The sequence below is a fragment of the Terrapene carolina genome, unplaced genomic scaffold (assembly GCF_002925995.2).
Source record: "Terrapene carolina triunguis isolate 2854851 unplaced genomic scaffold, T_m_triunguis-2.0 Scaffold391, whole genome shotgun sequence".
Classification (NCBI taxonomy): Eukaryota; Metazoa; Chordata; order Testudines; family Emydidae; genus Terrapene; species Terrapene triunguis.
In genome coordinates, this window is record NW_020664742.1 from 609,648 (window position 1) to 624,772 (window position 15,125).

The following is a 15,125-nucleotide window of genomic DNA, read 5'->3' on the forward strand; positions in this document are numbered from 1 at the left end:
GACACTGTCATCGAAAATCTCCGATCAACAGCGCCGGGATGCACCGACACCTGAAGTGCCGCACCCACAGGGACAGCGCTCGAAGAAGAACCTGATGTGCCTTTGGTGACACGGGTGGATTTCTACATGAAAGTATGCCTCTTTCATGTTGAGAGCTGTGAACCAACTGACTCTATCCAGGGACAGAATTCCTGATGCCAGTGTGACCATTCAGAATTTCAATTTGCAAATAAAAATACTGCATTGGATGTCAAAAATGGGTCTCCATCCTCCCTTTTTCTTGGGAATCAGGAAATACTGAATAAAACCCTTTTTCCCTGATACTGAAGTGGTACTCATTCTTTTCCTGCTCTCCTAAGAAGAGATTCTATCTCCTGAAGGAGGATCTCTTTGAGAGAGTGGTCCCTGAAGAGGGATGCACAAATGGTTTTTGGAGGGATGGTGAGGTGAACTCAGTGGTATAGCTGGAATGGATGATATTCAACACCCACTTGCCTGCAGTTATCACACTCCAGTTGTGGGCAAACTGTGCTAGGTGGCCACCAAAGCGGACACCAGAATCCAGTAAAGATGGCATCATTGAAGGTTCTCAGCACTCAAGATGCCATCAAAGAGATCTTTTGGCTGGGGGATAAGGTTGGGTGGATGTAGAGGAAATGGTAGGAGCAATCAATCTAAAAATTTTCATGCCCTCTGTTGTTTACAAGGCAGCTCAGAAGATCGCTGATAACTGAAGGGTTGTGGCGACAGCCTGGGCTTGTACAGCTGCTTGTAATACTTTCTTAACAGGGCCGCTGTACGTGCACCCTGAAAGCAGGATTGTCCTGGAGTCTTTTAGCAAGTGCAAAGACTGGTCTGTCTTTTAATTGAAAAGGTTAGTTTAATGAAAGGGCAAGTCCTATCCCATATTTTGGACCACCCCAGGGAACCTGAAGAGTGTAGCCAAGATTCATGGTGATTTGTACAGAGGTTCTGGACACCAACTTTCCCTCATCAAAAAGGGCTTGAAATTGAGCCCTATCTTCTTGTGGGAGTTTATCTTTGAACTCCAAGCACTTCAAATAGTTATTAAAATCATATCAGGACAGCAGCACTTGGCAGTTGAATGTTCACAATTCGAGGTTAGCGGTTGTGAATACCAATCTCCCCTCCCCAGATGGTCCAAGCACTTGGCCTCTTCATCAGTTGGAGCATCCCTTGGGAGCTGTTGCCTGGTGCTTTCAGTGGCTGCCTGACCAACCAATGAGTGTGGGGCAATGTCAGTAAATAAGAACTCTGTTCCCTTAACTGGACAACATATTGTTTCTCTGCCCTCTTGAGAGTACATGTTGGCAGGCTGTACCATATGGCTCTTGGCTATTCTCAGCGAATGAAGCCATCCCGGAACACTACCAGACTAAATCCCATCAGCTGCATGAGGTTCAGGAGCTTGTGGTGTATCCCCTGAACCTCTTCTTGAGATCCTGGAGCTTCTCTGATACCCTCCACAACAGCTCTTGAAATTGCGATTATCCAATAGAGACAGTGATGCTGGATCAACTGACTCCTCAAGAGATGAGGATGATGCCCTGTCAGTACCAGTAGTACCAACAGTTCCAGTTCCTTTTCCCCCTTTTCCATGGGCTCTGGGGGAACCTCTGGCTGATCTCTTGGAGAAGGGTGATGAGACTCCCGGTAGGACGACATGCAGTCATGATACCCATATGTACAAGTCTCATGGACCCCAAATAAGGGCAGCTCAAGGGGTTGAAAGTAGGCTGTGGAGGCCCCCAAGACACTGGGTGCCACTGGTCCTGAGGAGAGTGTTCCAATTTATGAGGCTGGGATGTGGCCCAGCAGATTCTCAATCCCCCCTCTGGGCTGACCTCTCTCAGTTGAGGTGATGTTGGCCCTTTAGACATTTTCACTTCAGGGGAATCGGATATATCGGGTGCATTTCCATAGGCAGTGTCGGTGGTTCTTACTGAGTGGGAATGCGACAACTGGTGGACAAGATAAGGGACAAACTTCCCTTCTAGTAGTCCCTGTCAACTGTTGGGGTCAAAATCTTTCTGCTGGGAGCTGGTTCCATCATTATGGGAGATTACGGATCCGAAAGGACGAAAAATATCCTCCAGAGTGATAGAAGTGTGTATCCCTTTAGGGCACCACTGGAGCCGATGTGATCGATGGTTCTTTATGAGATCTTAGCAGTTCAGACAATATGCTGAGGTCTCGCTGACTATTCTTGGTTGGTACCGACAGTTCTCTGTCCTTCGGGTTCCGCTGCCTAATCCTGGCCAGTATTGGAGTAGATATCACAGATGTCGAGGTCAGTACTGAAGTACTCCTGCTCTTACATGCCTTCTGGTCAGAGCCATGAGACTAAGATGGACCTAAATCCGTGGGACCAGGGTGCAAAGACTTGCCTGACTTCAAAGTCAGGGAGGGATCCCCTCTTTGAGGTGAATTTAGAGGGGGATCTGCTCCTATGCTTATGGAAGTGCTTCCTGCTCTTCTGGGGAGCCTGGGGAGAAAGGTCTTTGGCACTGCTCTTCCCTACTTCTGAGTCAGACATCGTTGTGCTAGGAGGCACACTTCTGGCTACCTCTACCAGATACACAAGGGGATCCCCCAAGCCCGGGTCTGACTGGGGCTTCAATGCATGCTCCATAAAGTTTTTCCTCAGCCTGAATTCCTGCACTTGCCAGGTTTGGCTAGGAAAAGAATGGCAGATAGGCATGTTGCAAAGTGCAGTTTCTCCAAGGCAGTAAAGGTACTGCTGATGATCGTTGCTAACCAGAAAGGAGTTCGTGCAAGAGATACAGTTTTTTAAAGCCTGATAACCTGGGCATAATCAAACCCCATACTGGGGAGCGCCCCCAGAATTGGGGAGGGGATTTTTAACTAGTTATACTAAGCAAACTAACAGTAGATAACTATAAAAAAATATGTACAATATTCACAGGCTGAAGACAGAGAAGCAGTTCTGGACACTGGAGGGCGCTGTCTCAGAACATCCAGCAGTACAAAAGAACTGGAAATGCTGCCAGTCCACACCGCCCCTTATACTCTCAGTGGAGAACATGAGGAGAGCAAGTGCATAGATGTGGACCACCAGACATTGCCAGCAAGAAACTTCCAGTCTCAGGCACATAAAGCGCATGAGTACCTACAGTGGAATACACATAGGGATCAGTGCTGAAAGAATAAAGTTTAAAACTTTAAAAGAAAAGTATTTTGTTCATTTATTTTGTCAGATGTATTTAGGTGAAGTTCAATTTTAATGATTTGTGACTCTTCAGAGCACACTTGTAAATGTGTTTCATTATTTTTGCAGTATATACTGCAATAATGAAATCTTAGTCATTTGAGGCCTCACTACAACATCTGTGGTACATGGCTGAAGTAAGAAAAAGCTAGTTTCTATTGTACTTCAGCAGTAACTGGAAACAAAAAACAAAAAACCACTAACACTAGCCAAGAAGCGTAATTAAAAACATTTCTTGGACTTCATTCAAGAAGCTTGCTGATGTTTGCTTCCTTCTGTACATACACTAGCAACAAAAGAAGTGGGCAAAGCTTTAAGGAAAAAAGGTAAGAACTTGAATATCATTTTCGAAAGTGACTCAGAAGCCTACGCATCACTGAAAAAGTCAGTGCTGCTCAAAATAGTCCACTTATTCTCACATTGAACTTCAAGACAATATTTCCCTTCCCTTAAATAGATAATGCAACATTAAAATAAGTCAGTATTGGTTGCACATATTAAATAACAATGGACGTTTAAAATATTTCAGTTAAAAAAACCTGTAAGGAAAATGAAGGTCTGATATATTTATTTAGCTTAGCTTATCATGCCAGTATATGTGTGTGTCTTTTGTTGTTGATTTTGTTTGTCGATATATTGAAGTGAGTTATAATTTTAATGTACTTTAGGCTAGAGGTAGGTTTAAATGTTTCAAGGTTGTTTTGTTTCTTTACTTACACCAGTGCATCAAATCAAATAGTATCCAGCTCCATAACTGGTGATTTTTATTTTCAAGATAATGAAATTGAATTTGTTCTATTTTAGAAGATAAGCTATTTGAGCAGTCCTTACCTTCTCTTCATGTTCATGCTGTGCTTTTAGCTTCTCTAGCTCTTCCTGCAGCTGCCAGGAGTATTCTTCTTTCTGTCTCTGAACTTCTGCCACATGGAGATCTTGGAGCTCTTCTAGTGCTTTTTTATGATGTTCCTCCATATGCAACACTTCTTCACGCAATACATCCAGAGCCTTATGATTTTCTTCTTCCAACATACATCTTTGATTTTGAAGAGCGGTGTTCAAATCTTCCTATAATATTATTCATTTTAAAACAGCAAACATCCCCATTATATCTAGTTCATAAATTGTATGCTGCAGTATTAAAGTTACCCCCTGCCCAGTGAATTTCCAAACCACATAAGTCAATATTTACCACCAGCGTCTCCTGGACCCTGACTGAGCATGCACTTCACTTACCTTTGAATTTATTTTGTAAAACTTACTAGTAATAAGAAATTACATCTCTATTGGTCTTCTTGTTCCTTCCTACATACAACTCTCATCACCACAACCCCCCAACATCAAATGTATTACAATCAGGAGCATGAAGCATGAGACTTCAGTGGAACTTTAGCACCAATTTAAGTGTTGACTTGAAAAGGGCTGCCTTCTTGAATCAGGGACAAGGAGTGGCAACTTTTGTGTCATCTTCAGTATAATCAAGTAGGCTTACAAATTTAGGCTCTAAATAAACCAATACAAAATGATGCCCTTTGTGTCCTTACTCAACAGAAGGAAAATATTCAATAGCATCTGCTGGGACTTTATATCCTAGCAACAAGCCACTATCCTACTTCTGGGACTCATGATACATACCAAGAAGCTAAAGCACTCTCAAACACCCTTAGAAGATGTTATTTCAATGTACTGGATGCGTAACATATTTCAAGATTTCCTAAATTCTGTTCAAGTTTCTAAAATTATGCAAAATGTGATTTAGCAGGATCCTAGGTTTACTATGATATTGCTGAAACCTCAGAATCTATTAAGACTATTTTTACATTTAACAAGTTGCTAAGCACTAATTAATGAGGAGGATGACGTTAGCTACAAAATGGAAGGTTTTTGGCGTGCCAAGTAAGTTGTACTATATATACACATTAAAATGTATTACTTAGCTAGATAAACATGCAGTATAGTCACACACTAGGACTGAAGCAAAAGAGTTATTGTCCTATGACTGTCACCTTTTATGCTTCCCCTCAGCCAGTTTACTCATCAGGGTCCAAAGGAATAAATGATGTTCTGAGCTTGCAGTTTAGAATATTTTTGTATGATGTACCACTAAGGAAGAATGTCAGTAACAATCTTAAGAATTACCAGCTCTTCCTTATTGCACTGTGGTTGAAGCCATTTTCAAAATATAAAAATTTTGTTTCATGAGGGAAAGCAAGAAACTGTAGGAAGCTGTCCATTCTAGAAGGGTTCATGCAAAACTTGCTTTGAAATTCTTATTTAAAAATAATTTTAAAAATACTTTATACAAAGTAAGTGATTGCACTTCTCCAAAATGATATCCTATGGGAAGTAATAAAACTGTTGAGGAAAATGTATGAACTATTCTCTCATTTCCAAGCCCTGTAGATTTCAAACATTTCTGCATGTAGTGAAAGTAACAAAGAAGAAAAACTTTGTATTTCCATTCAACTCAGAATCTAAGCTTTCATAATGATCATATTTAAATACGTATATGCTTATAATTTCTCTCCTTTTGCCTTTGTTCTTAACAATTAAGAAAACTATTACAAAGGAGTTAAGCAGTAGCTGCTCAATCAATAGAGCATTTCACAATCAGAACGAAACAACTATGGAAAATCAGTTTCAAAACCAACAGTCTTTCATTTGAAATCAATCTAAACTCAAAACCAAAGAGGATCATCTTACAGTCATGTTTTCCCCCAACTCACCTTATGAGCTTCTTCTAGTTCAGCAGCCATGGCTTTAAGTTTTTCAATATGAATAGTAGCTAACTCAATTTTCAGATTGTCTTGTGAAAGCTGCAGCTCTTCGGAATGTTTTAATTTCAGCCTTTCCATTTCCTGAGTCAAAATTGCTTGATTTGCCTTATCCTTCTCATGCAGCTGCTCTGTGAAATGCATCTGTAGATCCTCAACAGCTTGTTTGTGCTCATCTCGTATAATCTGAATTTCCGACAGGTACGACGACTCCAAAGAATCCAGATTTGACAAGTGTTTAGCTTCCAAATCATCAATTTGTGCTTGGTGCTTTGCCTGCAGCTCAGCTATATGAGCTTCAAGCTGAGCCTGCTGTTTGCTTTGTAATGTAGATTTAAGTGTCTCAATTTCAGCTTGGTGCTTTGTCTGCAGCTCAGCTGTGAGGGATACAATCTGTTGCTTATGCTTCTCCTGTAGCTGTTGACTTTGGAGTTCTAGCTCATCAACATGCTTCCCTTTCAACTCTTGGAGGAGAAGCTCTTGCTCTGTTGTGAATTTTTGAGTCATAACTTTGTGTTCCTCCATAAATCTAATTTCCAAGAAAATTAAGAATGTTGTCAAACAAGCATTGATAAGATGCAAGGAATAAAAACTAGGCAAAAATTGTTAAATTTGATCATCACATTTTTACCCATTTTATCCACAGCAACACAAAGGAATTATCTTAGAGCAGTGCAATGGCCTATGTAAAGTGAGATGGTCATCTCAGGTTATTGCTTAGTAGACAAGTGCCCATATTACAAAAATCATTAATATAGGTGGCAGCATCCACAAAGATAAGCAATTAATGTGCACGCACAGAGATTATTCCCTTTAAATCACAATGAAGGTATATTAAGAGGGCAGTGTGGGGAAGTCTGTGGTACCTGCTTTGTAAACACATTCGGAGTTTCAGTTTAGTGTGAACTGAACAGAAAGCAACTGAGGCAGGCAGGGCTGGAATTTTCCCTTACTAGCAGATTAGAAGTACAAAACTGAAGTTCCCATTTGTTTCTATATGCAATACTGTAGAGATTATTTTTTAATAACTGTTGGTCTTAGTGTGTATTTATATGAAGTAAAATCTAGCAGTGAGACTTCATGGATAACACTACTGCTCCTTGCTAAAATAATACATGTTATATTTAGATCATATTTTGGTGCCACCAAGTGACAAAATTATGAATTGCCATTTCTTATGAGGTTTTAACACAAGCACAGTAAAAACCAATTAATTACATACTTGTTCTGTGCTTCCATAAGTTTAACTGCACATTCCTCTTGGAGCCCAAATGTGGCTTTTTCCAAATCTTTTTCCATGAGTGTCTTGGCAGCTTGCAGTTCACGGTCATACTGCGCCTGAGCTCTCTGTGTAGTCTGCATACTTGCTACGCTCTCCTCTAGCTGCTGCAAACTGTTCTGCTGCTCCTTCAGGGACTTCTCCAGCTCTACAATTCGGGCAGCCTGCTCATCCTGAAGCTGATTCATTTCAGCTTCACGAAGTTCAAACTCCTTGTGCAAAGTTTGCTTCTCATACTCTGCCTGGTCTTCAAGTTCTGCACGTAACCGTGACAACGTCTCTTCAACGCTGATCCTCAGGGCCTCTCTTTCACACTTCCATTCCTCCTCCTTTTCTTTGTGCACTTGTTCCACTTGCTGGACCTCTTCTCTAGCTCTTTTTAATTCATTCTTGTGATCATCAACAAGTTTACATTTTATCTATGAACATTACAAAAATAGATAAAGAGGTGAAACCATATCAACTGGAAATGTTCAGAATAAAATACTCTTATTAGCCATTTAAACTCCTACAGGTCCTCAACTGTGGACCACTGTGGTCTTCAGAGATTCCACTGGTCATAGGGTCCTGGGTTTACCACCATATATTTGCAGCAGCTAAATTACATTAAAAGACAGCTAAAATGCATTAAACATTTTACTTTTCTACATAAGCAATTGCAGGGATGTTATAGAACTGTAAATAGGAGGAGGAAATCTGTGCGACAGTGACTGGTGAACAAGAGAGAAAAAAGGTGGCCCACAGGACACACTGCATTGAAAAGGTGGGCCACACCACACACAAAAAATTACCATTTTACCATCTTCTAAGAACCATCTAAATATTCAAATCTTGTGCTCGGGTCAGCTTTCAAAGCAAAAAACAAGATTTAGGTGTCAATTTGTTGATGCCTTATTTAAGTTAAAGCACTATTAAGAATACCAAAAGAGTAGTAAAGGAAGATTTAAATATTGACTAAATTCCAAAAAACATTTTCGCATCAAAATGCCCTAAAGCCTGAATTTAAGTCTTTCAACTTTTGTTTAAGATCCTCCTCCTCTCATTCGCTATACTTGCCATTATGTCCGTCACAAGGGGAAATAAGCATAGCATACACTTCAGATCCTAATCTTTCTGCAGGTTAGGGAGCAAAAATAAATAAATAAATCTGAAATGATATTAATGTAATTTCAAATGTGTGATGCATGGGCAAAGGTTGAAGAATAGGGGTGATTAAGTTCCTATGAAACTGCTCAACTTCAACCTTTACATATGCATCACCCATTTGCAGACCCAACTCATCAGAACATTACAAGGTTTTAGCTATGCAACTCCCATTAATACTAAGACCCCACTACAGACAAGAAAGTTCAAACAGTAAGTATTGTTCCAGTCACTATTCCCATTAATTTTGCTTTACGCCTGGCAGATGCTGTATTTGACATAGTTATGTCATATTAAATACAAAAAACAAACTAATACATACTACCTTTTCCATCTCCTCTTTCAGCTGGGCTTCATGCTGGACACCAATGTCTTTGAGTTTAGTAATCTCTCTCTCTAAGTGTTGTATTTCTCCTTGCAGTTCTGCAATGTGCTGTTTCTCACACTGAAGGAGGGAGAGTTTAGCTTTGTGCTCATTCTCCAGCACACATACTCGTTCAGCAACCTCTGCTTCAACCTGGCGTGCTGCATCTTGAGCACTCTGTAGACGCAGCTTGGTAATTTCTGGATTGATGGTAAAAAAAAAACATTTTGCTGTTTGTTTTAATGGGTCTTGATCATTCATAAACGTACAAAAATGAAGCTCAGTCATGACAGTAAAATAGTAAACACATCAATGGCTCTCTCGATTTCAAGTCTACCAAGAAGTACTTAATAAAATGTTTCCACTTACATTTCTTATAATGGTCCCTTCTGGCACTGGAATCTATGAACTTCAATAATCATCTATGAACTACCTTTTAATCTACTATACATTATCACTACCTATGCAGCCTATCAGCATCTCAAATATAAATGGTAGAAGGAACAGGTCATAACTTTTTCAGAGCCTAGTGGATAATGAGGTGGCAGATTTTCTGAAGATGAAATATTCTCTCAGCTCAAGCATATCCTCAGTAAACAACAAACAATATTTATAAACACAATCTCCCCCAAAATAGCAGAAAAGCAGCTTTGCCAAAAATTAGCAGGATAATGAATTTTTAATTTGAACAGTTTGTCCAGTATCTCACATTAGAGATTGCTGAATAACAGAAATATAGTACACCTTTTATAAATAGCAAATCAAATAACATCTGACTGATGGTATTCAACCAACTCTACTCACAGTAGAACATGGCTATCTTTCAGGGTACGGATGCCGAGTCCAAAAAGCTTTGCTCTCACATATACCATCTCAGAGAGGAAATACATATAAGGACTACCACTATCTCCTCCCCACACCTTCATGGCACATGTAAAATTTATATAAAAACCTCTTGAAATTGCTTTGCACTATTTTAGTATAAATAGGTTAGAAGCAGCATGTTTCTTCCAGGAAAAAAGGGACAGCGGTGAGAAATTGCATAAAACATTGCTTACGCCCATACAGAACATTCCTTTGTTAAACTTAGTTATACAACAGTAGTAAAGTAGCAAAAGATTTGGGTTTTTAGGAGGGGATTATTTCTTTAGCTTGAGCTCTCTGGCCAATTTTTAAAGTAATATTTTCCTGACTTTTAATATAATTCTCTCCCCCACAAAGCTGTGTGAAAGATCTGCACAAACCAAAAAACTTACCAATGGAATATGCAGGGAAAACAGTGAACCCTACTGTACACTAAGCGCTATTAAAGCCATAAAAATCAAAAAGTGAAGAGATATGGAACAGGATTTTTTCCCTCCAATCTCTTTCTGCTAGTGGTCTAGGTGTTTCTTGTAATGCTAAAGTAGAGAAATTTTCAGAAAGAAGTGCAACAACTTGACAGGGCCCTTCTAAGCATCAAATATGGCAAGTACCACAGGAGTGTCTCATGTATGTAAATCGTTCCTCAGCTGTAGTTCATTATATTCTAGAAACTCACATTTAGGACTCTAGAGCAGGAATATTTATGAAAATGAAGATAAAGATGTTCAAAAGAATCGTAAAAAAAAAAAAAATAAAAATAAAATTCTCAGTACCATTTTTAATAAGTTTAAAGTGCTAGATTTCTTTTATGTAATTCCAAACTAATTTCGAATTTTCATATTCCTTCAAATAATCCTTTAAAGCCTAAAGATAAAAAAAAAGTTTTGACAATCCAAGCAGCTTTCCATTTTACACATGAACCTGCAAGTACATCTTACCTTTGATGTGCTCTTCTGAAAGCTTGGCACGGAGATGTTCAAGATCTAGACAATGTTTCTTTTTTAATTCCTCAATTTCTGAAATATATCTGTCTGAGAGATCCATCTTCATCTTCATCAGGTCCTCCTTATATTGGAGTGCGAGGGAAGATCTTAAGGAGTCTAGTTCATGTCTGTGTTTTTCCTCCAATTGCAGTCGCAAACAGGTAAGTTCTTCCTGCAGAAAATACACATTCAGAACAGAGACGGATACCTTTATCCTTCAGATAACTAGGCTAAAGAATTAATTTGACAGTAAGTGCACATAGCATATTGTAAACATACAAGTTCACTTACCAGTCTGCCTCCTCAGAACATTCTTGCTTCTACACCCACCTCTACCTCCTCAACTCTGGGAGTAGAAGGATCCCCAGAAGGCCTAACTCTGCTTATACAGCCAGGCTGCCACAAGGTAAAGTAGAGCTCCAGGAGCTGCCAGAGGATCTAGGAGAGTGGGAAATGCCTGTAGGCACATGAGTAGGGGCTTGTCAAGTGTTTTGACACTAACATAGGGGAAGGAGACTGCTTATACTATCATTTGTATTACCATAGCACCTAGAAGCCCTACTCTTGGACCAGGACCCCATTGTAGCACTCAGCCAGGAGCCACACAGGGGAAAGGACTTCCCAAGTGCCATGGCAACTCTTGAAACACTTATTTCTAAAGCAGCAAGTAAACAAAAAAGCAAAAAATGCATCAAAAACATCCTTTGTTCACTTATTTTGTCAAGTTGTATAGTTTTGTAAGACAATACCTTATCGTATACTTGGTAAAAACAATAGTAATACAAGACCTCAGTATAGCACCTGCTATTAAAACCATGGTAACAGGTTTGAAGCAACTGTCATGTTTTTGCGCAGATTTTAAAATGTGCACTATCATTTTTGTTAAAATTGACACTTCACCTTGTGCTGCTCCAGTTGCTGAGTTAGTTGGTCAAGTATATCCCTTCTCTCTTTTTCACTTGCCTCTTCTAAAAGTGTGACCGAGGAGCTGAGCAGAGAAAAGGGATTTAAAAAATTAACTTGAACACTCACTTTATAAAATATAGAATTAGAAGAATTTATTGATTCTTAAGATATTAGAGTATATGTACGTACAGACCAGCATCTAGTCAAATACTCCTGAATAACCATTTCAACAAGAACCTGTCTGCATCCAAAAAACTGTCTGCATCCATTACTAACTTTCATCCTGGGGTTTCTGACCTCCCACCACCAATCCAAATACACACACAAAGCCTAAAGTGTTTTCTAGGAAAGGAAAGTTGAGTGTGTTTTGTCACAGATGAGATTAAAGAAAAGAACAGTCATCACCTGATATCTAAAGGCTGATCTTGACTAATCTCTGACTCCAACAAAGAGTATTCCTTTAATTCTTGCAGCCTCTGATGCAGCAGAGTTAATTCTTCTCTGTAGTTTTCTTCAGCTGCCCCTAGTTTCTCTTCAAAATAAATTCTCAGTTGTTCCAATTCAGTTTCATGTTCGCTTCTTCTTTGCTGCCGCTGCTGTTCAAAGTCTTGCTTTAAACGTTCTATTTCATCCACATGTGATGTGCGAGCCAGAAGCTGTTCTTTTAACTCTGGGTAGAAGATGGAAAAAAACCCAATACCTTTAACCTTGTTTTTAATCAAAAACAAAAAACCACAAACATTTTGGACTCAATCATAGATCCTATGAAGATGAACCGTATTTTGGGTGGGGAGAAAAGCACAGAACCCAACAGGCTGCATCAGAAAGAGTCATGCCTTCAAAGACATAATGCCAATGCCTCAACATTTTTTGGGAGGGTTAGCAGAGCAGGTCTTGCTACGCCTTAAACTGAGTACAAATTAAGGGGTGAGAGAGCAGAGAAAACATAGCCACATCCCCATTTACCCCACACTTAGGCCTTGTCTAGCAACATCTAGCATCATCATTCAGGACTGAGAATCTGTAAAATGGGGATTATGATAGTGACCTACTTTGTAAAGCATGTTTTGATCTACTGATGTAAAGCACTATATAAGAGCCTGGGATGATGATGATGATGATGCAGAGCCCTGAAATGGGGGTTGAACCCTGCACCTTCTAGTACTCCCATGAAGCAGGAATAATAAGAATTACTGTAGCTGCTTTGAACTAAATTGATTTACCCCAGAAACAGCCTTCCTAGCACAAACTACTTTGAAAAATGTAAATCTAACAATTAAATGTAAATTTAATCTTGTCAAAGGACTTGCTTTGCTGATAGATTGGCCAAGTGTGGACTAATCCCCATCATGTAAAACTGTTAGAATGCCATGGCTTTGTTGAGTACAGAGCAGTCAAGATTCTTGTCACCTAGAATGATGGGATAACACCTATGAAGGATAACTGTCTTCAATCAATTACAGTTCTTGTAAGAAGCCAAGAGAATAGTAGATGAAGGAGACTCATAGGTTTCTGTATACATGACCTTTCAGAAGGGCTTTGTTGAAGTCCCTCACTAGTGGCTGTGATAGATTAGGAACTGGTGAAGAGGTAGAAAACAAAGGACAGATTAGTAGTGGGATGCATCATGGGTCAATAGGAGGACCAACTAATTAGAAGAGGGCACAAACATAAAGGAGGCAAAGTTGCAGACAATTATTTACATTATTCAAGAATATAATTTCAGAGGGATTGAGAAAGCTAGATACTGGGAAACAGGGTTTATGGAATTCAGTATGTACTGGAAGGAATAATTAGAACTCTACATAAATGCTGATGTATTCTAAAAAACAGCTGTCTACTCAGGAAGAAAATGTGGGTGTCACTGTGGACAGCTCAATGTGCTGTGAGAAGGGGCAGGGAAAGGGCTAGCTGAGAAAAGAAAAAAGGAAACTACGTTATTAAGGGCTATTAAGAAAGAGAATGGATAATCATTCTGCCATTATATAAATCCAGAGCATGCCCTCACCTGGAGCACTGGGTTGCATTCTGATCACACCGTCTCACATCAGATGAAGCAGAAATAGAAAAAGGTCCACAGAATGGTAATAGTAGTGATTAGAAGCATGAAAAGATATTAATGTTTGATACGGTTAGGACCACTTAGTTTAGACAGCAAATACAAAAGAGCTACAGAAAATAATAGAGCACAGAAGTCAGGCACCCTTTCTTATTTACCTTGGTAATTCAAGAACAAGGAGGACCGCATGTAGTCAAAAACCCACAAACTTAAATCTGATAAAATGATTTTTTTTAAAAAACCAACACCACAATTAGCCTGTGCAACCTGTAACCACCAGATATTATGGAATCAAGGTTCCAAAAGCAGACTGGACGGCTATACTAATTTGAATATATACAATTACATTTCCAGACAAAAGACAATGACATATCCTTAACTATGCCAAGTAGAGACATCGCAAGTGAACTAACATCTAAACTGCATAATCCCAATAAAGCTGCATGCAAACTAATGGTAAAAGCACAGTCTTCTGAGGTCTTTTTCATTCTTACATCTATAGTGCAACACTTTGTGCACATACAAGTGTGGCCATGTCACTCACCATCTAATCAAAAGGCACCAGCTCTCTGAACAATCCATTTATAAAATTAATGAGGTATACAGCCGTAGAACATGTACGTTAAGCTCTAAGTTAACAAAACTTTTCTTTTAAGACAACTCTCATTCAGGAAACGTCTATAGTACACTGAATATAAAATGAATGCTATCAGTGGCAGATTTTACCATCACTCCACTCTGCTTTCTCTACCTTACACTTACATTTCAGCATAGCTGCCTTCAGACATTTCCATAAGACCAACTTTTTTAAAAAAGCACGCAATACTTATGACTTTCCAAGACCTCCGTGACTTCTGCAGCGGCCCATGCGGCTGGCCTGGGAGCCGCCTGAGCAGCTCAGGCAGTCCCTGGGCCAGTCGCACCGGCTGCTGCAGGGGCGTGGGCTCAGGGCTGTGGATTGGGGTGCGGGGCAGTGCTTACCTGGGGGGAGGGGGGCTCCCCGGAAGGCTGACAGGAACTCCCCTGCCTCAGCTCCTAGCTCCACATGCTGCCTCCGCCCACAGGCACCGCCCCCGCAGCTCCCATTGGCCGAGGTTCCCAGCCAATGAGAGCTACAGAACCGGAGCCTGGGACGGAGGGGAGGCAGCACGTGGAGCTAGAGCTGGAAGGCACCGCTTCCCCAGCCCCACCAACCCTCCCCACCCAAGCACCCACGGCACCCCCTCAAGGCCGCTTCCCCGGGCACCCGTGGCGCGCACACACATCCAGTTTTAGTCAGGGGTATATTAAAAGTCATGAACAGGTCATGGGCCGTGAAATTTTGTTTACTGCCAGTGACCTGTCCATGACTTTTACTAAAAATACCCGTGACAAAAATGTAACCTTACTTATGGCTACATTATATGTTGTATTGCAAATATACTGGGACAGAGTAAATGTTTTTGTTGTAATTTTTATGAGTTAATATCTTGTTTGAGAACTGCCAATTTAAACTCACTTTCCTGG

General features: G+C 40.1%; 1 protein-coding gene across 4 annotated transcripts in view; it reads right to left on the minus strand.

Annotated features, from left to right (window-relative positions):
* The window catches only part of PCNT (pericentrin), a 248,169-nt gene that overhangs the window by 145,773 nt on the left and 87,271 nt on the right, over positions 1-15,125 (minus strand). For all 4 annotated transcript variants that reach the window (XM_026658033.1, XM_026658029.1, XM_026658030.1 and 1 more), the window contains 7 exons: positions 11,966-12,230; positions 11,555-11,642; positions 10,610-10,826; positions 8,769-9,007; positions 7,244-7,719; positions 5,974-6,550; positions 4,082-4,315 (listed from right to left, as the gene is read on the minus strand). In XM_026658033.1, coding sequence (XP_026513818.1) covers positions 4,082-4,315; positions 5,974-6,550; positions 7,244-7,719; positions 8,769-9,007; positions 10,610-10,826; positions 11,555-11,642; positions 11,966-12,230 — 2,096 coding nt within the window. The remainder of the gene's footprint in view (positions 1-4,081; positions 4,316-5,973; positions 6,551-7,243; positions 7,720-8,768; positions 9,008-10,609; positions 10,827-11,554; positions 11,643-11,965; positions 12,231-15,125) is intronic.